We start from the raw sequence: 23,709 nt of genomic DNA on the forward strand, positions 1-23,709 counted from the left end.
TGCACTGTAAGGAATTATCCAGGACCATTAATTTATATTTTAAAATTTAAAACATTTATGTACATTATGAACAGTTCAGTACAAAAGTCATAGGAAAATCCAAAGTGTATGTCAAATACATCCATCAATAAACACAGAATTAAATTTAAAATAAAAATAATTAAATTGTTTAAAATCCCAAAAGTTTGATAACGGCTTTCGGCCTTCACAGTTTGAGTTTCAATTTCATTTGTCCTAGAGTGTAGTGTAATTAACTATTACAAATAATATTAATATATGTATTTAGATTTTTTTTAAAAAATGTGGGTGAAGCGATAAATGTTGAAATGAATAGTAATACTGTATTCAAACCTATAGGATAAACGATTGGTACAATTCTTTAGTTCAACGTCAAAAACACCAGGAGACAGATACTATTACTGACCTCAAAAATATATAATGACCGCCACAGATCATGAGGTAGGCTCTACGTACATTGAAATTAATAAAACCTGAAAGTGCCCACCACAAGCATAATACAAATTAAATTAGTCGGTAGTTATCATATCATTTTTGTATTCATTTTTCTTATAAATGCATATTCCAGGGATACATAAATTTTCTATTGCAAGTTTCGCTTATCCATGTGAAGTTTGCACAACTATGACTACTTAACTTAGGTTAAAAAATTTGCGTACTTACTCTACTGGTTGTTGCTCAAGAGGTAAAATTATTAGAGCGTAGCCCCCTCTCCTTTTCTTGTTCTTTGTTTACGGATACAAACATGTAGTAAATATCATTTATATATGTATAGTTCTCTCAGCAGTAGTTCTTATATTTAACCACTCGAAATATGTATATTTATATTTTGAATTATGATTGTTTTTATTGAAATATTTTGTTACATACATGTGCAATTTGGTGAATTATTCAATGAAGTTTAAAATTATTATATTTACTAATATTATTGATATTACTGAATTTACTATCAAGCACAAAACTACACCACCTGGCTATCAAAATTCGCTTCGCTTCTCTTTTATAGGTATTAGAGTATGTTGATAAGTATATACCCAGTAGGGTCAGGTGCAAAAATACCTCTTCCTTCATCTCTAACTTTAATTCGCAGCTACTACTATAATGAAGTTGTAGTGCTTGAGGGTCAGAGTAACCCACACTTACTCCGGTCCCTTTCAGGGCAATGTCCATATATTGTCTACAATCCTTAGATCTAACTATATATATATTTTAAAAAAAAAGTATTGTGTTTGGTGGCCTGCTAATTTCTGTTTCTTAAGTATACATTCACAGGAGAGAGGTACTTTGGACTATAATCGTCATGTACGTGGTAACTATCGAGATCACACAATAAATATTTTTTATACCAATTTTCAGTAAAATAATTTAGTGCATTATGCAAGAGTCTATCAAATAATGTTTCTAAGTTTCCGTATTTGTGTATGAATGTTGATGAAGTGTTGCGTTATACTTTATATGCTGTGATTATGATTAAATTTGGTATTTTCTACACTTTGTGTAGTTGTTTTTGTAATACATTTAAACCAGGCTGATCATGCGTATTCTGTAATGGGTCAAATGTATGTTTTGTAGATTTTTATTATATTATCTGGAGAAGTGCCTTGATTTGTACCCGATAGGCTTCTTGCATAATTTGCTTTTTTTTTTTTTCAGATTCTAGTCAGTAGTATACTGTATCCACGTTAACTTAGTATCGTAGGTTAAATAAACCTAAAATTTTGCCAAGGTAGCAGCCTGTAAAAGTGATCCGTTCGTGTATAACTTCGGTGGATCGTTTTTTGGTTTATTTAATCTGGTGAATAGTATTACTTGGTTTTCGGTATGTTTATTTTTATTCTATATTTCTGACAGTATTCTTCTCAGTGATGACGAGAAACCCACTTGTTGAGAAATTTATATGCAAAAACGGCTTCTATGTAAAGTATTCTTCTCAGTTGTTCATGGCTGGCTGGAGGCTTGTTGCTATTATTGAAGGAGTGGGGGCGCTTTTCCAGACCGCTATATCGTCAGTAAATTGTGACGCAAAACCTAAGTTTAAGTCCGATAGTGGGATATTACTCACGTACGTGATAAATAAGATAGGGCTAACTACCCATCCTTGTGGGACACCTGTCTCAGGTGAAAAAGACTCTGATTAGGCCCCATTAATACCAACTTTACACGTTTTATTGTCCAGAAAGTTAGATAGCCAGCGAATAGTTCCCTGGAGTATATTCATTTCTGTTAAGCGGTATCGTAATCCGTGGTGCCAGACAGTGTTGAATACTTTCTGAATGTTGAGAAAGTCAGCGACAGTGTATTCGTTGTTATTAAAACTATCGCTAATTGTTTCAGTTAATCTGATTAGGTGGTTTGTAGTTTGTCTAAATTTCCCAAAGTCGTTTTGAATATCGGATAATTTTGAGTTCGATCAAAATCCGACGTCTAACGGTATAAGTTTTAAGCTTAACGCTCAGTCACGGGGACAATATCTGTGAAAGCATATTACAAAATTTAAAATAACATTAAAATACGATGTAATTAAATTAATAAACTTAGTTGACTATCGAAACGTATTATATCATAAACATTTTGCCAGATGTTATTTGTAGTCATCTAAAAAAAAAAGGAATTCGAAATTACATATTACGCCACCTGCACATGACCTGACACATACTTACTGTAGGCGGCTACAGAAAGAAAGAAACACTAAAGAAACATTAAAATATTTAATATACGATAAGCGACCTTTTCTTGGGACATATGTAAAAACAGAGTTTTGTTTGTTTCCAGGTGACAAAGTAAACGACAGGTTAATTTTACACTTGAAGTTGTCAGATTTTCACATTTTCAATGGAAGGATTTGAAAGTAAAACGATACTCGGTACATGTGATACAACTAATGCTGTTAAGTAGAAGCTATAAATACAAAACTACTTTCACTTATTTATCAAATTTAGTTAAAATTTGTTGTGTTTAGCTATTTTTATATCATGTTATAGCTCCTCAAAATAAAGTTTAATTGAGCGGTATGTTTTTGGGCTTACGATGCTAAATATCGGATTTCATTACGCGTAATAGCGGGAACACAGGTAGCCCTTTGTGTAGCTTTTCGCTTAACGAAATCTAAAAAAAATAATTATAATTAAAGTTAGGTGACCGTATAGACAAGTAACCATGACAATAAAACAATTATCAGTTTCTACTGGCTTTAGTGAGAAAGAGTAAAAACATTTCTCAAGGCACGATTATAAAAATACAAAATAAAAATAAATCAATAACATTTTTTGTTTTGCTTTGAAGATTGCTCCCTGTTGACAATATTTTATGTTTGAGGGATTATAAAACTAAAGGTTGGGTATAATACTCATGGCGGGCAGAGCACAGATAGCCATTGCCTCAATATATAATCTTCTTAACATAGTTGATTATCGTAAACGTGCGAATTAAACAATCGACTGAAATAGCAAAACAAAACAACAACAACAACAAAAAAAAGTCGCTCAACACTAAATACAAGTTGTAACAAAATTAATAATGAACTTTAGGAAGCTTCTCTCTGTGTAACTAAAATCTTCACTGGGCATTAACTTTCAACATTTTTTTTTTATTTTTCACGCAATGAAACTAACGTGCCTGAATAGTTTGTTTTAATTATTGTTAAACATATATTTCAGTTGTTTATTTATTTATTTGCCCATGTTATTTAAGATTGATAAAATCAATAAATAGTTAAAATATATTCAGAAATTTCTGTTGGAAAATTTTCTCACATACTCCACTTTTTTAAATGTCACTCTTTTGGATCGTTCATTTATTTATTGTTAAGCATAAAATGACACAATAAGCTAGCTGTCTATACTATGCCAATCACGGGTATTGAAACTCAGTTTTTAGCGTTATAAGCTTTCAGACTTATTGTTGAGCCACTAGAGGGGGTGTTTTCTCATAGCAAAGCCACATCGAGCTATCTGCTGAGCCCACCGATGGGAATCGAACCCCTGATTTTAGCGTTGTAAATCCGGAGACATGCTGCTGTACTAGCGGGAGCGAGGGTTATAGAATTGTGGAAGAGATGCATGCTTATACAATAAGAACGAGACACTATTTCAAAAGGTTAAGCTAATGTATTTATTTACTAGTGACCTAATAATTTATCCCCTGTTAATGTTATATGAAATAACATTTATAATGGTTTTTTTGTTATATAACACTGAGCGTTAGTTACAATTCAGCTGGTTTATTAAAACCAAGTAAAACCAAGCACGTTGTTGATTCTGAATATTATTACTGTATGAAATAAAATAATGACATTCTCTGTACCAGCATGTTGTCCTCGAATATCTCATTGTGAAATTAAATGAACACAATTTTACAGCTAACCAACTGTTTTTTGTTGTTGTTTGTTTTACATTTGAAAAACAAAGAAAAACTGGGTGAGCTGATACAGTAAACTAGACGTAGATATCAAATAATCACGTCTCCATATATGTAATGGTGATTTAATATTACAAAGATAATGGCAAAACTCGTTTGTTTGTTTTGAAGTTAAGCACAAAGTTAATTAATGGGCTATATGTGCTCTGCCCACCACTGGTATCGAAATCCGGATTTTAGCATTGTAAGTCCGCAGACTTATCGTTCTGACACTGTAGGGGGGTAATGACAAAGCAGCCTGCAGATGGGGTTTAAATAACAACACGACCATAAAAACTGTCTATAAGCCAACTACAAGTAAAGAAATACCTATTGTTCTCACACGCAGCAATAACAAAATAATAATAATTACGAAAATGGTAAGATGCACTAAGAATGCTGGAATTTAAGCAAAATGTTTATTGGTCAGTTACCGGCAAGTTCTAAAATGTCATAGTAAATATTTAACCTCTTGAACAGTTAATATTTTCATACTTAAAATATCACATGTTTTATTGTGTTTCAGAGCTTAGCAATGATTTTCTAGTCATGGAAACATGCATGCCTTTAATGTATGTCACCAACAACATTGAGACATTCAAGTTCACTTGAATGACCTCTTGTGCTCTCGGTGATCTTTAACCAGGTGAAATTGTATGGACGTAATGCTTCCTATATCTCATTAACATGTATTCCTATGTTCTAATAAACAAGTGTCCCATATTCCGGTAAACATGTACAATTCTAAAATATATATGTGCCCCTACAACTCCACATGTGTCCCAATAACTATGTATTCCTATATTCTAATACACATGTAATCTGACATCCCAATAGACGTATACCCATATTATTCAATAAGTATGTGCCAATATACTTCAACAAATACTTCCTCCATATTCCAATAAATACCTCATATATCTCCATAAATAAATATAGCCTTATTCCAACAAATACATTATCCAACTTTTGATGTGCAGATGTGATAAGTGAAACCTTTATTGTATGAACACTTACCAATATTTTAAAGTTTGATTTTTGTAGAATCAGGTTGTTACTATTTCATTGCCATTACACAGATTTTAGTTTCTTTCTGTACGTAGCACGTGGTTGGTTACAAAATTATTTTTGGTAATAATATGTAAAGCACTGTTCATGAGTATTATTGACTAATATATTAGGCACAAACACTCATAATAATAATAATAATAACATTTAATAAAGATACAGATAATTAACTGTGTATTATAAAATATCGCTAACTTTACGATTGGTCTTTGTCGGTCTTTTTTGAGCCCATGATTCGTCGCAGCTTGACACTGCCAAAAACGTTGTCGCTGTAAGAAAAAATATGTCCATTATACATCGATGAAGGTTTTAGGATTCATGAATATACTGAAACCAGCATCCTGCCAATAATAAAGTAATTTTAGTGTTACAAACTTGCATTTTTAATTATTTTAAATTGATTCAGTTTATTTGTTTTGAATTCAAGCAAAGCTAAACGAAGTCTATTTGCGCTCGCCCTCCTTAATTTAGCAACTAATCACCACCCACCGCCTACTCTTGGGCTACTCTTTTACCAACGAATAGTAGGATTGACCAACACATTGTAACGTCCCCACGGCTGAAAGGGCGAGCAAGTTTGGTGTGACAGGGATTCGAACCTGCAACCCTCAGATTACCAGTCGAGTGCTTTAAGCATGCCGAGCCCTTTTAACTTGAAAGTAAGGGTGTAAAATGTTAAAACAGGCACTAACTTGGGAAAAGCTTAAACAATAGTAATATGAGATTTCCACATAATACCACAAAACAATTAATTAGAAGTGAAGCAGTACCTTAGTGGGTCAACAGTTAGTTTATTGAGCTTAGAACACTATAACCCAAGGTTCGATTCCTGGTGTTTGACAGAATCAGGTAACCTGTTATGTAGCTTTGCACTAAAACATGTAAACATAGAACGAACTGAGAAAACAGTGTACTAAGAAAACAAATAACAGAAGTTTCGTTCAATCACTCAAGTGATTGTTTACCTACTTATAGATAAACATGGATTGGATTTAGGTGTTTCTCAAACAAGGAATCTGAGAGTCACGGGTTTGAATCCCCGTCTCGCCAAACATACTCGTTGTGAGGGCGTTATAGAGTCATGGTCAATCCCACTATTCGTTGGTAAAAGAGTAGACCAAGAGTTGGCAGTGGATGGTGATGAATAGCTGCCTTCCCTGTAGTCTTACACTGCTAAATTAGGAACGGCTAGGGCAGATAGCTCTCGTGTAGCTTTGCGTGAAATTCAAAACAAAACAAACTCATACAAGGGTTACAAAAGGGTTTGTTTAGGTGAAGAATAAGGACAACAAGCGGTGGTTATAATATAATAGGTTTGTTTGTTTTTGAATTTCGCGCAAAGCTACACAAGGGCTGACTGCACTAGCCGTCCCTAATTTAGCAGTGTAATACTAGAGGGAAGGCAGTTTGTCATCACCATCCACCGCTAACTCTTGGGCTACTCTTTTTCTGACGAATAATAGGATTGATTGTCACATTATAACACCTTCATGGCTGAACGGGCGAGCATGTTTGGTGCGACGGGGATTTGAACTCTCGATCCTCAGATTAAGTCAAATGCCTTAACCCATCTGGCCATACTGGGCCCTAATATGATAGGAAAGAGAAGTTTTGAGTGTCTATTAAGAAATGTTAAATGTTCATGTAGGAAACTGAACACACAATCACATAAAATAGTTATGTTAGGAAATAGAACGGTATACTTATCTCAGAGTCCATGTTCCTTAGGTGGAGTTACATTTATAATGTTAGAAAATGCCTCTCTCTCTTGTACCGGTATTTGGTATTGATGTTTATTTACCCAGAAGGGTCAGGTTTTGTTAACCTCTTCCTCCTTCCTTCAAATTTTGGTTTTACAACTGTTGAGTGCATTTATATATGGTACACGAGGGCCAGAGTAACACACACTTACTCAGGCCTCTTTCAGGGCATTTAGAAAATATGTAGTTTAAAGAATTTTTTTTTAATTTCACGCAAAGCTACATAAGGGCTTCGAAGAAGAAATCAAGTTAATAATAAAATACCTGTAGTCAGAGATCTCTTAAAAGATAGTCCTTCCTTCTTCATGGGCAAACGGGGAACGACTGTGTGATTTTCTAATATGAATGTATCTCCAAGTAAGGAGCATGGACCCATTCAAGTAAGTAAACCCTTTTATCCCCTAATATAAATATTTTAAGTAGCTGAGTTTAAGTTCCTACATGTACATTTCACGATGGGATACTGAAGTTTGTTTGTTTTAGTAGAGAGCTACATAACGAATTATCTTTGCTCTATACATTTCAAGAAATTGAACCACGGATTTTAGGGTTGTGGTTTTGTAAACATTCGAAGTCTGGGGCATTTTATAAGAGTTTTGGATTTTATTGAATAAGGTTGAAAAGAGTGTTTATTAAATAGCTATGTTTAATATGAAATTTGAAGTTCAGATGAACGTGTACACGCATTTCATTTTGTTTGTTTGTATCTAAGCACAAAGCTACACAATGGGCTATGTGTCAAACACTGGCATTGAAACCTAAACCACTGAGGGTGCAAATGAACTTTAAGAAATGTTGATTATAACTTGAATGGAAAAAGTTCTTTTGTAATAAAAAAAAATCTGAGAGTTAGTTCATCCAAGCTGCTGCATTTTACAAAAAATATTAAATTAAAAGATGCTGTTTTAGGCTATAGTTTGTTAGCACATATTCAGAACATTAGTTCAGATTTGGGACTGTTATTATACAGAAAATATTAATTTACTGAAGAGAGTTACACAAGTTTTTCTAAAATTATCAAGGAGAGAGCTGGAGAGTATTTAACAGTTTTATATAAAGTTAGGTATGTTATACTATAATGATTCTGAAGCTTTACTATATTCATGTCATCAGATTTGATCATGCTTTATCTGACAATTAAAAATCTGGAACATAACCCAGTAGTTTAGTTTCCATCGCAATAGTCTCTTTCCTAAAACTGTCTTGATCAAAATATACCACTCCTCCTTGCATGTTTTCCATAATCTTTATAGTGTATGAAGGTGATGGTTCCAAGTGGCTATTCCAACAGTGTGATTGCACATAAATCTTATATTTCTATATTTGGTAACTTGACCAGTAAGTATTTGTATAGTATGAATGAAAACATTATCTTGGTGAATGTCTAACCTATTGGCCTCATTTCTGTACAAAGTCAGTATTTCTGTGTGGTACAAGTATCCCAGAGTTCACCTAGACCTTCATACAGATGATCTTTCTCTCCTGGATATGTCATGGAAACAATTTGTGTACACAACATTTGTGTCAATCTTCCAAATTAATATCCTTCCTGATTACATACTCTTACCTGGGTCACATGGATAGATTTTACCACAGACACTTGTGAATTCTCACCTGTTAGAAGGTACAACACTTTGCATCTCACAGCGTAGATATAAAATGTTGCAGATCTCTCTCTCGATGTTTCTCTCCCACGTTGATCAATAATCCTTTTTTTTCTCCATTAAGTAAGAGTTAGATCCCCATGTTTGAACTCAAAATCTTCTAGCACAGCAAAGGGTTATTATATAACTTTCTGAAAATATCACACTAACTACATAGCATTAAAGAATATAAAGAAAGGATTTCTTAGACATAAGATTCCACTGCAATTTTATATCAGCCACGTTATTACATGACTTGCTAATTTGCATATTGAAGCTCATTTCAGTATAACATACTCATTCTATATAGGCAGTTAGTGATACTAGAGTTGTATACCCAATTATAAAACTAGAGTTGGTTCAGAAAAGGACTACCAAACTAATACACCCAATTATAAAGCAGTTCATACCAGGCTCAACAGGGATATTTTCATATACTTCTCTCATATAATTTGTAATAAAATCTGCTAGAAGCTATATACACTTAATTTATTTAACACAACACGTAGAAAAGGAGGAGACTGACTTATTTTGTATAACATATCATAAAAAAGTAGGGGACTAACTTATTTTGTTTAACACAACACATATAAAAGTAGAGTATTGACTTCTTTGTTTAACATAACACAGATAAAAGTAAGGAGTTGACTTATTTTGTTTAGCATATCATAAAAAAAAGTAGGAGACTGACTTATTTTGTTTAACACAACACATAGAAAAGTAGAGTATTGACTTCTTTTGTTTAACACAACACAAATAAAAGTAAAGAGTTGACTTATTTTGTTTAACATATCATAAAAAAGTAGGAGACTGACTTATTTTGCTTAACACAACACAGAAAATAGGGGACTGACTTATTTTGTTTAATACAACACAGAAAAGTAGGGTATTGACTTATTTTGTTTAACACAATACATAGAAAAGTAGGTAACTGAGTTACTTTTGTTTAAAATAACACATTGAAAGGTAGGTGACTGACTTATTATGTTAAACACAACACGTAGAAAAGTAGGGAACTGATGTACGTTTCTTTAACATAACACAAAGAAAAGTAGGTGACTGGTTTACTTTTGCTTCATATCCTCAGACCCAAAAGCTGTTGTCTTCACACCACTTTCTTGAACAACAGGAGAAGGAGAGGATGGTTGCATAGACTGTGGGAAAGGAGATGTTAAAGATCTACAGATGGGCTGAAAAATAAATCTTTCATGTTGAGCATTGTTCAAACCATCATGATTCTCTGGGACGTTTGAAGCAGTGGGAGTCTTAAAGAGAGAAATGTAAATTACTATTTAGTATCAGTACACTAATATAATGTTTAATGAGTAACAACATAAATTGTACTTGATTACATAATAAATCAAGCAACGTGTAACTAAAATAACATACATACAGCCTAGTTTAATAAAAAAGTGGATTATTAATGCCTTTTCTACAGCTTGAAGTAACACAGAATGTCTGCAACTATGTGTATGTATGAATTTAGAAAAATATAAGAAGTATACATAACTAACGAATATTTATAATATTTAATCATTTAATGGGGGTGATTGTTTGAGTAAAACTGCCTGCAAATCTCAATTTGAAATGGCCAGAAAAATTTTGTTAAATTCATTTATGAGTAAGCTCACTGTAAAAAAAGCTGTAAAAATTATAATATGTCTGGTTTTACAGCTACCAGTTGGCAACAATAAAATTCATCATTGTCAGCATACACTCTACAGAATTAAAGAAATAGCCATGAATATAATATTATTGATTGCAACAAACCTCACCTTGCACATTTCAGTCAGTTTAATGTGGAAACCATCTCCAAAAGTACTCATTCCACTGGAGATGGCAGGAGGTGGAGACCCCACTTCTTTTCCCGAATGCAAGGTAGAACTGCTGAAAGGTCTTGTACAAGGCACATTGTTGGATACTTCCTCCCTAGAGGTCATATATAAGTCTGATGCTCTACGCTTGCCTTCTGAAGAACTAACATGTGATCCAGAACAACAGAACATATAGTTATTTATCTAAATGAATATTGTTTCTGGAACTATATATATATTTAAAAAGGTGTGATTTGTATCTTTATTTTCTATATATATATCATATATACAAATGTTTCAATCCTGTTTTAATAACTGACAATGTACTCTTTGAGAAAAAAGAGACAGCAATTTTCGAATTGAGTAATGTATATTTATAACAGATGTTTTTGTTTTACTTTTAGTATAAATCTTCAAGTGAATGCTATCATGAAAGTTCAATGTTTTAATGGTTGAGCTAAAAATTATATTTCTTTCAGAATTTTCTTTCAAGGTCACACAAAGAGCTGTCTATGTATAGTCATCTCTAATTATGAATTGATAGAAAAGACTATTATGATCAGTACAGACCCAGTTTTGGGCTGCATTATTGACTATCTGAATAATTGGATCTGATCACACAGGGTGGAGTGAATTTATATTGAAACGGACCATAAACCACGAATTCAAAGTACACTAATCACAAGGCCACAACAAGTTCATGAGATGGAAAGAAATGTATGTAAAAAATGGCAGCATGAGGATATATGTGATTTTTAGACATAACTCTGCACTATATAACCAGGATTGCATCATAAATCTTCTAGAATTTTTTTAGATAATTGTAATTATATTAAAAGACGCTTAATTACTTCTTGCTCAAAATCTGATTACATAATATATTCAAGTTAATGAATTAATGCATGGTTAAACAAGGTTAAACATATTACAAAAACCTCTTACCTTGATGTGTCACTTCTGTCAGAGACTGGGGTCGTGTAGGCCACAGGAAACCAGCCACACCTAACCATATTAGTCAGTTAATTATATTATTCATCTCAAACACTGTAAATTAGGCTAAGATACTACAGTTTTCAAGTTCTTAAATGTGTTAAATTCTTTCACCTAGAATCTGTTATTGTTACTGAAGCTATGTAGAACAAACAAAACAGACAATAGACCTACAATGTACAGAAACCATGTTATCTAGTCTGGAAATGAGAAGGTTTTTTGGTCCAAAATGGAACTTGTTTTATTTGTAACTTTAATACCCAGAGATGAAGAAATAAATTACTGAAGTATGTATTGGATTTTTTTTATTATTGCCAATAAATATTTGTAGAAAACTTCATCTGATAAGAGTGAAAATGCCAGTTGCACATTTTTGCACTGTGTTACAAAATCAATTGCATAATGAGTGGCCATCAGCAAAGAAAGGGAAAAAATAAATATTAATAGGTAAGGGGAACTCCAACAGAAATGAGGTGGGGTTCTTTTACACCATCCAAACTACACTGGCTAGAAGCTTGAATGTACATATCTTTGAACTAGAATCTGTTATTAATACTGAAGCTATGTAGAACAAACAAAACAGAGAATAGACCTACAATGTACATATATTTTGCACTAGAATCTTTAAAGATAGCTTTCAAAATAACCTGAAATAATTTAAAACGATAATCATTTTTAAATGACATAGTATGTAAAATTAAGTCCTAGAAATTTCATTCATGGAAGATGTTCAGATATTGTTTTAATGTGTCTCCTGTTTTATTCTCCTTTAAGTAACTAACAGTGTATAGATATCTGTAAATACCTTATAATAAATATACCTGTGATTTCGTAGGTTTTCACCATACTGCCAACCCTTGTTTCTTTGGCCAATCAAAACAAGAATATCTCCTTCGTGAAAACTTAATTGATGCTCTCCACTTGATAAATAAGAATAGATTGCCTGAACTTGGCGTCTTCCAGACTGTCCATCGTCTGTGCCCAGCAATCTTCTAGAAGACTGTGGACTGCCTGTTTACAAATAAGAAAATAGGTAATACATCTAATTCACTTAAAGAGTTCACAGCAAAACAGACAGAGCATTTAAAATCAACAGGAGAAAAAAATAAAAAAATACACAATTTAATAAGTTGAAGAAAGAATTACTTCTCTTAATAATGAATTGCTTACTGTCTTGGAATATTACTTTATGGTATACACAAAGATGGAGAGAAGAAGAAAGAAATGCAGATATAAGTACTGATTAACTAATTCACACTTACAATCAATGTACAGTAGAGAGTGTTATATTAAAACAGGATTATATTGAGAGTTGAGTACATTATATAAAGACAGTATTGAATATGTAAATCAGTATGCCACGTGACAAACAGAGCCGATACAAAAACATTTTAGAATTATTTAGCTTTCTGTAGTTACTATGATATCACCAAAAATTAATTGCTATTCAGAAGGGTTTGTAAACAGGCCTCTTCCAATTTAATTTTCATACAGTTAAATCATAAAATGTGTTCAGGCTGGGGATTTAGAATTTTCAAGATGGAGCTATCTCTTGCACTTAATGACATTGAAAAACAAAAGAATATGGATCAGCCTAGGACACTAGAACTATCCAGAAAGAGATGTGCTACAAGCTTTACCCTACCCTAGTAAGAAAAGTGTGAAATCTAGTGACAGTTGATAATTCATGAACACTAAGGTCAGTGGTAAAAGCTGTCCATGTATATCAAGCGACAGCATGGAGGTTAACCAAGAACCTGCTTGTGAAAAATAGTCACAAATAACATGTACACGAGTTGTTTTCATGATATGTCTGCCAAATTGCCACATACTTCAAGCAGCTGCAAAAGTGACAAGAATATTTATGCTATTTCATAATAAAACATACAAGTCAATTTATTGGGTGTAGCATCTATAAATTTATATGTGATAATTATGTTGAAATATGCACTGGAAATCATTTTCCTCATACAATAGATGGATTATGGAAAGCCAGCAGAGAGGGGGTCATGGTTGGAACATAATATCCTTATGATGTAATCATTTTGCAATAAAAACTACACTGCAAAGTCATCAGATAAATCATGGACTGTAATGAATTAATGAGGCCCTAAAACCATTTTAACATCACATACATACACATATATGAGTGTAAGTTTAGGATCTTGAGTGATATAGTAATACTTGTATTCATAATTAGTCTACCTTGTAAAAGTTCTGGAGACTTGTGCCTGATATTTTATTCAGAAGAAACTTCACAGTGGATGATGTGACACTCAAATATAGAGAGGAGAACAATACTGATATGGTTGTTGTAATGAAATTATTCTCTAAATGATCATGCAGTTACTTCATTAATTTAAATAATTCAGACGATTGACAGCTAGAGGATTATAATTCACTTAAATAGTATCTCATTCCTAAGGTTTTTTCTGTTAAAAGTTATATTAAAAAAACCTTAAATGTGTCAATGTTAAGGTTCAAAGAAATATGAATATAGTTTAGCTAACCATAGTCGTTATCATGTAAACTGGCACTGGATGAAGTTAAATTGACATCAGATTTAGTACGAGAGAGGGGAGTAGGGTAGGGATCATCATGCAGCTCCCGAATATCTAAACAGCTGGAATCAATGCTGCGAGTTTTTCTCAACCGACTGGTTCTGGATGTACAACTCATCCGATCTTCCTGGTCAGCTTGAAATCGGATCAAAATGTTGGAACTAGCATACTCATTCCCAATCTATTAAAGGTGAAGGAGAAATATTTAAACTCAGAGACTAAACAAGGGAATAAACTCAATGATTCATTGTTACAATTATGGTAGAGAGAGTGTAAGAGAGAAAACACTATCAACAAGGTTTTGACATATGACTAACATAAGGTGAAACAGTTTGAAAATAAAAAATTAAAAGTATGTATAAACCACAATCAGTGCCAATCTACAGAATATGAAACATTTCCAAAAGAAGAACAAGTACAAACAAGATAGCACTTATGGTGCGTACGTTTTTTACAAATTGGAAAAGAATGATTACAATCATACTTGTCATAAGACATTAATATTAGGCTTATTGCATTTTTAAACACTACATTATCTATTTAGTCCTTTAGGGTTTTTAAGAGTAAGAAGAGTTTTATAAAAACCTATATATTTGTTTCACTCAATTCAAAGCTCTTGAAACCAGCTTGGATTCAACAACTACAGTAGTGGCAAAAACATATTTATAAATATAAGCTATTTGATACAAAAATAATAAAGCATTTTGTGTTTAAAAACTGTAGTAGGCCTAATATTAATATTTGGATGAAAAGTATAATTATAAACATGGTACTTGTGTATTTACAGTATATAATAATTCAAAGTTTGAGAAAATAAGACTAATTACATGAATTTTTTTTACAGGTTAAGTGCTGAAGTAGACTTTAACCCTGAAGGAGATATAGTAGCAACATTATATCATACCCTCTATGAAACAAGTGTAGGTTAAGTAAAACCTGAAGAACTGTGTTGGGATATTGTAATTTCTATAAAACAGATGTAGGTTAATTGAAGTCTGAAGAACTGTATCAGGTTATCATAGTCTCTATAAAACAGATGTAGGTTAAGTAAAGCCTGAAGAAGTGTATCAGGCTATCATTCTCTCTGTAAAATAGATGTAGGTTAAATGAAGCTTGAAGAAGTGTGTCAGGTTATCATAGTCTATGAAACAGATATAGGTTAACTGAAGTCTGAAGAAGTGTGTCAGGTTATAATACTCTCTATAAAACAGATGTAGGCTAAGCAAAGCCTGAAGATCTGAGTCATGTTATCATACTCTCTGTAAATATGGTGCAATTCAAAACAAAACTATAAACAACATAAAATTTCATAAGGCAAGTTATCCTAAAGCTGTTTTATCATTTAAGCATGCAATTGGAACAAAGTAAAACAAACAAATTTAATGCCAACAACTCTAATAGCAATGGCAATGCTTTAAATGTTTCTTATTTTGATTTTCAACTTGATTAAATTCTGTAATACTTTACTTTTTCATTCACAACTCTAACCATTCTCTAATGTCTTTGCTTGTTTTTTCCTTAGTCTTTCTATTCTTACCTCAACATCAGTATCTGAAGAAAACATCTTTTCAATTGATTTAGGCAGTTTTTCCCTGGTGTTCACAATTTCTTGCCATTCTGTTAGGCAGTGTTGAAGCAGAGCTTGACCCTACACAGAATAAAGAAATAACATAAAATTTTATAATTTATCATTTAGAAAGTGTGATGGACTTGAAATCAAATAGACGACAGCAAAATGAGTTACAAAGTATTTTTTACCAGTATAAATATTAATGACTGTGTGAGGAGTATTTTGTTCTTTGTAAGTCTGATATGTGTTGAAGTCTTAACAATAAAGGCTGCAGGTTTTGTGAAGTCAGAGTAAATGTATCAGAATAACAGATGTAGTTTATGTAAAGTCTGATAAACTTTGTAAGAATATCATACTATTTGTAAAGTTGTTGTACAGTAAGTTTCCCAGAATGCCATTTGTCCTATCTATGTAGTATCTTTCTCACAATGTAATTTAATACAGATAACTAAGACATCAACAATTACTAAAAGTAGAATCTGTATTATACATTATTGTATTTCCTCACAATTATGTCCTTTTCCATAAACTACATCTTATTTTTACCTTCTGGTGATATGCCAGATAATGTTTCATTAAGGAACATTGCCGTTCAAGCACAAAACCATAACGTCGCCTTTCCTGTGTTATAGCCTGGAATAATAAAAAAATGATTCATAATTAGGATAAACATTTAATATACTACATAGGTTCAGTATAACATCTTAATACCCACATAAAAGTTCTGACATGGATTAAAAATTAGTTTATTAACTCATAATCAATTTCTGACTCTGAACAAACTTTAGTTTCTTAACCCACAATCTAGTCCTGATCCTAATTAAATATTAGTTTCTTAATCCATAATTTAGTTCTGATACTGAATGAACATCAGTTTCTTAACCCATAATCTGATCCTGACCTTGATTAAACAATATTTTTACCTATAATCTAGTCCTAACCTTAGTTAAACATTAGTTTCTTAATCCACAGTCACGTCCTGACACAGGTTAAAAATTAATTTTTACTTATTATTAAGCTATGATCTAGAATAAAGAATTAGTTTTTTAACTCATAATCAAGTTATGACACTTATTAAACAATAGTTTTTAGCCCATAATTTGGCCCTGACCCTGGTTAAACATTAGTTTCTTAATCAATACATAGTAAAAATGTGGTACTCATTAAATAATAGTTGCTATCACACAGTAAAAATCTGGTAGTTATCCAATAGTAAACATCTTGCACTTATTGAAGAACTGTTGTTTATCTCCAAATAATGACTTGGTACTAATTTAACATTAGTTATTTATCTCACAGTGAGGATCTGGTTCTCATTAAATAATAGTTGTGTCATAATTAAGAATTAGTACTAATTAAATAACACTCATTTTATTATTTATATAATTTGGTCTTTCATATATTTCTTTCTATCCATTGATAATGTCTATTAACGTTTTTGTATGTTCTTAAAGTATAACTCCATGTGAATAATTAGAATGATAGCTTTAATACCACACTAGTTATAAGAAAGTTATGAAAGATAAGCCAAAGAGAAGATTAGATAAGCAGGTTTTATTCTTTACAAACTAATCAGATTAGAAAATAAAGTTTCCTATTTAGTAAATACAGTTAGAAGAATAGTGAATAAAGTGAACAGGGTTCTTTGTGTTTTTAACTAGACATGAAGAATAAGTTATGAGTTGTCAATTTACTTGGTAAAAGTTGCCTGCTCCAGTTAGATAAAGAATGAGTTAATATTTTTCTGTTTACTTTGTAGAAGCTTCTTGCCACAGTTAGATGAGGAATGAGTTAATAGTTTTCTGTTTATTTAGTAGAAGTTGCTTGCTACAGTTAGGAGAGAAATGAGAGTACAGTAAATGGAGATTTCTCTTTACAACTGGAGTTAGAAGAGGTAATAAATATATTTCTGCTTAACTGGAGTTAAAAGTGAACAAACATATTTATATAAAGAAGTTAGAAAACTAACAGAATTTTGTTTTCATTGTCATAACAGTATGGGTTAATAACTCAGCTGTAGTAGTAGATTTAAACTAGGGCTAGACAGAGGTAAGAGCAATGATGTTGGTAAAATAGGAAATATATCTGACAGAAAAACATGTACAAAAGGAGTAAAACATAATAAATGTATTTAAAAATCTATGACTAATTGTTACTATTATAATGCTAAGAGTATTAGAAATAAAACTGATGAGTTCAACGCAGTTGTGGAAACTGAAGATTTTGATATTACTGAAATTTGGAGTTGAACAATTTTGATGAGAGATTTTTTTTTTTTTGAAGTACCAGGCTACAGATTATTTACTAGGAATAGAATGTTGAACAACAGGGTGGAGTAACTTTATATGTGAGGAGTGAATTGTGTCATGTTTAGTTAGAGCATATTAAAGATAACTCCAATAAAGGTGAGTTAGTATGGGTTAGTGTTAGTGGATATAAAAGAAAAAGTCTTGTAATTGGGACTTGTTATGGACTACTAGGTCAGAATGCAGAAGTTAATGAGAAAATGTGTAATGAGATCAGAATGGTAGCTGAAAAGATGTTATTATTGGAGGTTTTAATTTTAGGGGGTATTGATTAGGAAAATTTGAGTCTCACTATAAGGGGATAGGGTTATAAAAATTGATGAGAATACGTCTATACACCAATCGATCATGAGACCACAAGAGAGAAAACTATAATATTTTTAATATTAGCATCTGATATTAATATGATACAAGGTTGTGACTGGCAAGCATTTAATTACAAGTGACCATTGTACTGTCATGTTTGGGATTTTACTCCATGTAGAATTGAAGAGAATAGTAGCCTATTCCAAATTTTAGGAAAGTCAGTTTTGGTGGCAGGAAACATCACTTGATTTCTGTAGATAGGACTAAATAGCTGGGATCTTGAACAGATGTGGGAAGTATTTAGGGAAATTGATATGTAAACAGTACATAAATATTTTCTACAGAAAAGAAAAGGCAATGGAGTAGTGAAAGTTTAAGAGATATATAAGAGATAAACATAATAAATTGAAGAAATTTAAACTTACTTGAAATAATAAGGACCCAGAGTACTATAGGAAATCTAGAGAGCTAGTTGAAATGAAAGTTAAAAGGGCAAAACTTTATATGAAAGAGGGTTGGATGAGAGAGTTAAATCAAACAATAAGGAATTATTTAGGTATATCATGGGTAAGCACAATATTAGGATGGGGATTGGGCCTCTTAAAAATGATGGTAGGGAACTGGTCTCAGAAGATTGTGAGATAGTAAAATTATTAAATTATATATTCTCTTCAGTTTTGATGAAGGAAGATACAAGTATCTTAACAAGCAACAAGTAATCAGAGCACTTAATGTGCATGGATAATACTGATATAAAATATATCATTTTAAGCTCTGAAACTGCAAGACAAAAGTTGGGAAATATAAGAATAGATAAATCCTAAGACTAGACAACTTTTATCCTAGAGTTTCAAAAGACCTTAAAGATTTTATTTGTGAACCACTAGCTAATGTTTTTTATAGGACACTGAGTAGTGGAAGAGTATTAGAAGATTAAAAGTTGGCTAATGCTAGTCCAATGTTTAAAGGAAGTGATAACCATTGTCCAAGAAATTATAGGCCAGTTAGTCATCAGTGGTTGGGAAAGTTTTGGAAAGTGTGATTAAAGTTCCATTGTAGAGTCACTTAAAGCAGTTTGATATAGGATCAAAGATCCAGTATGGTTTTATTAAGGGAAAGTCTTATTTAACAAACCTTTTCACATTCTTTATAGATGTTACTGCAAGAGTTGATAAAGGAAATACTGTGGATTTGGCTTACTTTGATTTTTGTTAAGTGTTTGATAAGGTATCTCACAAAAGACTTGTTACCAAAGTTAAATCTGTGGGTGTGGGGATAAATGTTATTAAATTTGATAGAAAATTGACTGGAGAGTATAAAGCAAAGAGTAGTAATAAATAGAATTAAACCTAACTGCTGTTTGTGATTTATGTTAATGATATTAACTCTGGAATTTGTTACAAAATTTTAAATTTTACAGGTGACATTAAGATTTTGTGGGTGGCTAACTGTGTCAAAGATGGTCTAGACATATAGGGAGATTTAGATCATTCAATGCATTGGCCAGTACGTGGCAGATGATGTTTAACTATTCAAAATGTAAGGTGATACATGTAGGTTTTCTCAATTCAAATTATTGTTACAATTTAAACAAGAATACATTAAAAACTGTAATTAAAGAAGAAAATCATTGTGTTGTGACTGAAAAAGCATTCATATTGTAGCTAGCAACAAGGTTAAAAGGATTTTAAGTAGCATCTATAAAAATAATGAATATAAGACAAGAGATATTATTGTTTAACTGCATAGATCACTTGTAAGGCCTCATTTAGAGTACTGTGTACAGTTTTGGGCTCCCTTCCTCAACAATGACAATGAATTGTTGTAGAAGGTTTAGAGAAGAGGCACTAGGATGATATCTGGAATCATGGGATTGTTGTATGAGGAGAGATCTTTAAACTTGTCTTCTTTAGAGAGGAAAAGGGTCAGAGGGCATTTCACTGAAGTGTTTAAGATTATTAAGGTATTACTAATATAGAAACATGAAACATTTTTGTGTTTAGCACTGATAATAATAGGATAAGGGGTCATAAATTCAATCTTTGACAGCATAGGAATCATCTGCAATTTAGACAGTATTATATTTCAAACAGGGTGGTTGACTTTTGGAAGGAGGTAGAAAATATAACTGAGTTCAATTAAAGATTGGATGAATACATGTGTAGAAAAGAATGGTTATAGTTTGAAACTAGAAGGAACATCCTTGATGACCTAATAAGCACCTTTTTGTTCCTTTAAAATTTTATGAAATTTATGAAACATGTATGCTGAATAAGAATGTTTTTATATTTATTAAGAAACTAAAGTTACAAAAGTAAATAATATCCATAGTTACCTGTTTTAGACTAGTGTCACAAAAACCTTGCAACTGAAATTTTTCCTCTTCCAAAGCATGTATATGCTAAAATTAAAAGTAAAATTTAATTCATTATGTTATAAATATCTGCTCAACTTGCTCTTTAGTTAATGCATGAAGAATTGTGAGTGATTTCAAGTTTATTTATTTATTTATTTTTCATCTCTCTCAAACAATTTACCACTTCAGCTGTTCAACCTGGAGCTAAGGAAACAAAAACGTTAATAGAAAAAGCCATTTTTTCCTCAAAAAAATTTATCCACAGAAAAAATACTGGAAAGGGTGAAGAATAACAATAAATTTCTAATTAGATATACAACACACAAACAGCAGTAAGTAAAAATCAACAACAAAAATCGTACTATATTCACAAAAACTGCCTGTTCTGGGTGCTCCCTAACGGCTCAGCAATACGTTTTATGGCTTATAACACTAAAACTGAGAGAAGAGGACACAGCTATCTCATTGTGCATTTTGGTGCTTAAAAATATTTTTGTTTTTACTGTCATGTTCACATTTAAATTTATGTTTCACCTTTCAACTAAAAGAATTAGACATAGATTTATTCTAAAATCACAAGGGCCTTCGCCTTTACTTCCACATCTAAACCGTTGGACTCAGCAGATACACTGATGAGGCTTTACTATAAGGAAACACACACATACACTCGTCTAAACATTTCTTATTATTCATTTAGGCCTGGTGTGGCTTGATGGTTAAAGTGGACGATTAGCAATCTGAGGATCGCAGCAGGTTCGAATCCCCATCACAGAATATGCTCGCTCTTTCAGACGTGAAGTCGTTATTATTTATGGTCAATCCCACTGTTAGTCAGTAAAAAGTAGCTCAAGTGTTGGCGATGGGTGGTGTTTACTAGGTGCCTTCCCGCTAGTCTATCACTGCTAAATTGGGGATGGCTAATGCAGATAGCTCTCAAGTTGCTTTGCATGAAATTGAACAAACGCACACAAGAAATATTAGAACAGTAAAGTTACTAGCTAATTTTTGGTCTGCCAAAATGTTCCAACGATTTGCGCAAAATTTAAATCAAACCAAACATTCATAGGCTTAAACTTTCAACTTAAAGACTTAAATGAAGATTTAAACTAACATCACTGGAGGGTGTGTTTACCTTTATTTCTTTGTCTATGTTGGATCCTCTACTGGCACGATTTTTCTTTCTGTGTTTTTTAACAGAAGCAGCCTCCTTAACGTAGGCCTCATGATGATTTTTATAGGAGTGTTGAAACTTTTTTTGTTCATTCTGAAACAGATAATGGCATTTTCTATCCACATACAAAAAGTGAACTTTTAAAGAGCTGTATTACTTTAACTAATACATAATTTTCGATGTAAATGCCTATGTGTTTTAGCATAAAACAACCATTTCAGTGTACTTTGTTGAAATATCTAAATAAAATAAAGTTAAAAATAATGTCTGAAATGTTAAATAAGAATAAAAGTTTATTCTAATGTGAAAGTTTATAAATTATTGTCTCTACTGAAATGATTATAACCTTGTAGTTGTAGAGGAATAAAGCATTAGAAGTTTCCCAACAATTCTGAGAAAATTGTTTAAAATATTCATAATGGTAGCAAATCAAGTGTTACCTGAAAGTAAAAGAAATAAATTTACTTAAATGTATTGTTTAAAAACATTTTGTGATCAGTATTATGTTTTTATTTAAAATTAAGCTATTAGTTTGTTCAAAAAATACAGCATGTACAAATCCAGCACATATTTAACTTGATAGTTATCTGGTTGCCACGTGAACTAAATACGTAATTAATACATAACGCTGCTGCTGACTACAATTAAAAGACATTAAACAATTTTAATGAAAATACTCGTACCTGTATTAAATAATTTATATTTGGACAACTACCACTTTTTTTTTGTATATAGACTTTTATTTAATGCACAAGCTTTCGCTTCAGTTACTAAGCTTTCTACAGATCCAAACTAACGAAAATCAGGAATGAACTTACCACAACCACTTTTGTGTCTTTCTCTAAATTCGTTTCCAGGGGAACCAGCAAGTCAACATAGAATGCTTTTAACTAATAAGAAATAGATACATTTATTAAAAATTACATTTAGACAGAGAGCATTTTCACTGTTTCTCTAAAAACGTTAAAATGTATAATGTCGTACTAGTGTTCTTACATTTCAAATAAACCTACATCTTCAGAATATAATTTAATTTCATATTAAATGCACATTACTTATGTAAAATGGCATATTTAAATTTACAGCTAAAACTTTCTCACCACGTGATGAACAACTGAACTAATCGGTTTCACATCACTTAAGCAACCGTTTCATTTCCAATCCTCAGGGTTTAGATATTTGAAAGAATTTTATATCTTAAGTAAAAATTTTAAACCACAAAAAAACACTGGAAAGTAAATACATAAAAAAGATTATAAGCATCTAACCTGTGGGTTAAGTAACTGCATTTCATAACAATGATTGTTGTTCTAAGTTCAAGTTGAAAGCTTGTTGAATTTATTTGTAAATTTCTTTTCCCTATCAAAACGTAAATTTAAATAAAGAAAAGACAGCAGAAGCTTAATTTATCCTTTAGTTTGCTACTTTCGCACAGCATACAAGTGTTGCTGAATTCACATCTCATTAGTGCTGCTTGAAAGAGCAAAGTAAACATATTAGACCTAATATAGCGATGGCAAGTAAGTACTTTTCTGTTTTCGTTTTGATTTATAGTATAGTGAATAAAGGACTGGACTGTGCGTCAAAACCAAACAAACCAGTTTGTTGTGCTAGGTGTAACTGACATTTAGTTTGTTGTTATAAGTTAAATTGACAAAGTTTTGTTGTTATAAGTTCAATTAATAACATGCTTATTGTTTTAGGCTCAACTGACAACTTATTTATTCTTCAAAGTTAAGCTCATGAACAAT

General features: G+C 31.9%; 2 protein-coding genes across 2 annotated transcripts in view; both read right to left on the bottom strand.

Moving 5' to 3' along the window:
• Window positions 1-769, bottom strand: part of LOC143225453 (D-beta-hydroxybutyrate dehydrogenase, mitochondrial-like) — a 42,164-nt gene extending 41,395 nt beyond the window's left edge. The window contains exon 1 of the mRNA XM_076454897.1: window positions 682-769. The gene's annotated coding sequence lies outside the window, so the exon portion shown is untranslated. The remainder of the gene's footprint in view (window positions 1-681) is intronic.
• Window positions 770-5,610: 4,841 nt separating this feature from the next.
• Window positions 5,611-23,709, bottom strand: part of LOC143225450 (BAR/IMD domain-containing adapter protein 2-like) — a 51,580-nt gene continuing 33,481 nt past the window's right edge. The window contains exons 6-16 of the mRNA XM_076454894.1: window positions 22,777-22,848; window positions 21,920-22,051; window positions 20,767-20,832; window positions 16,366-16,452; window positions 15,787-15,897; window positions 14,199-14,430; window positions 12,510-12,699; window positions 11,641-11,700; window positions 10,660-10,861; window positions 9,953-10,149; window positions 5,611-5,750 (exon numbers count right to left, since the gene is read on the bottom strand). Of these exons, the coding sequence (XP_076311009.1) occupies window positions 5,678-5,750; window positions 9,953-10,149; window positions 10,660-10,861; window positions 11,641-11,700; window positions 12,510-12,699; window positions 14,199-14,430; window positions 15,787-15,897; window positions 16,366-16,452; window positions 20,767-20,832; window positions 21,920-22,051; window positions 22,777-22,848 (1,422 nt within the window). The 3' untranslated portion in view covers window positions 5,611-5,677. The remainder of the gene's footprint in view (window positions 5,751-9,952; window positions 10,150-10,659; window positions 10,862-11,640; window positions 11,701-12,509; window positions 12,700-14,198; window positions 14,431-15,786; window positions 15,898-16,365; window positions 16,453-20,766; window positions 20,833-21,919; window positions 22,052-22,776; window positions 22,849-23,709) is intronic.

This window comes from Tachypleus tridentatus, chromosome 9 (assembly GCF_004210375.1).
Source record: "Tachypleus tridentatus isolate NWPU-2018 chromosome 9, ASM421037v1, whole genome shotgun sequence".
In the NCBI taxonomy this organism is placed as follows: domain Eukaryota; kingdom Metazoa; phylum Arthropoda; class Merostomata; order Xiphosura; family Limulidae; genus Tachypleus; species Tachypleus tridentatus.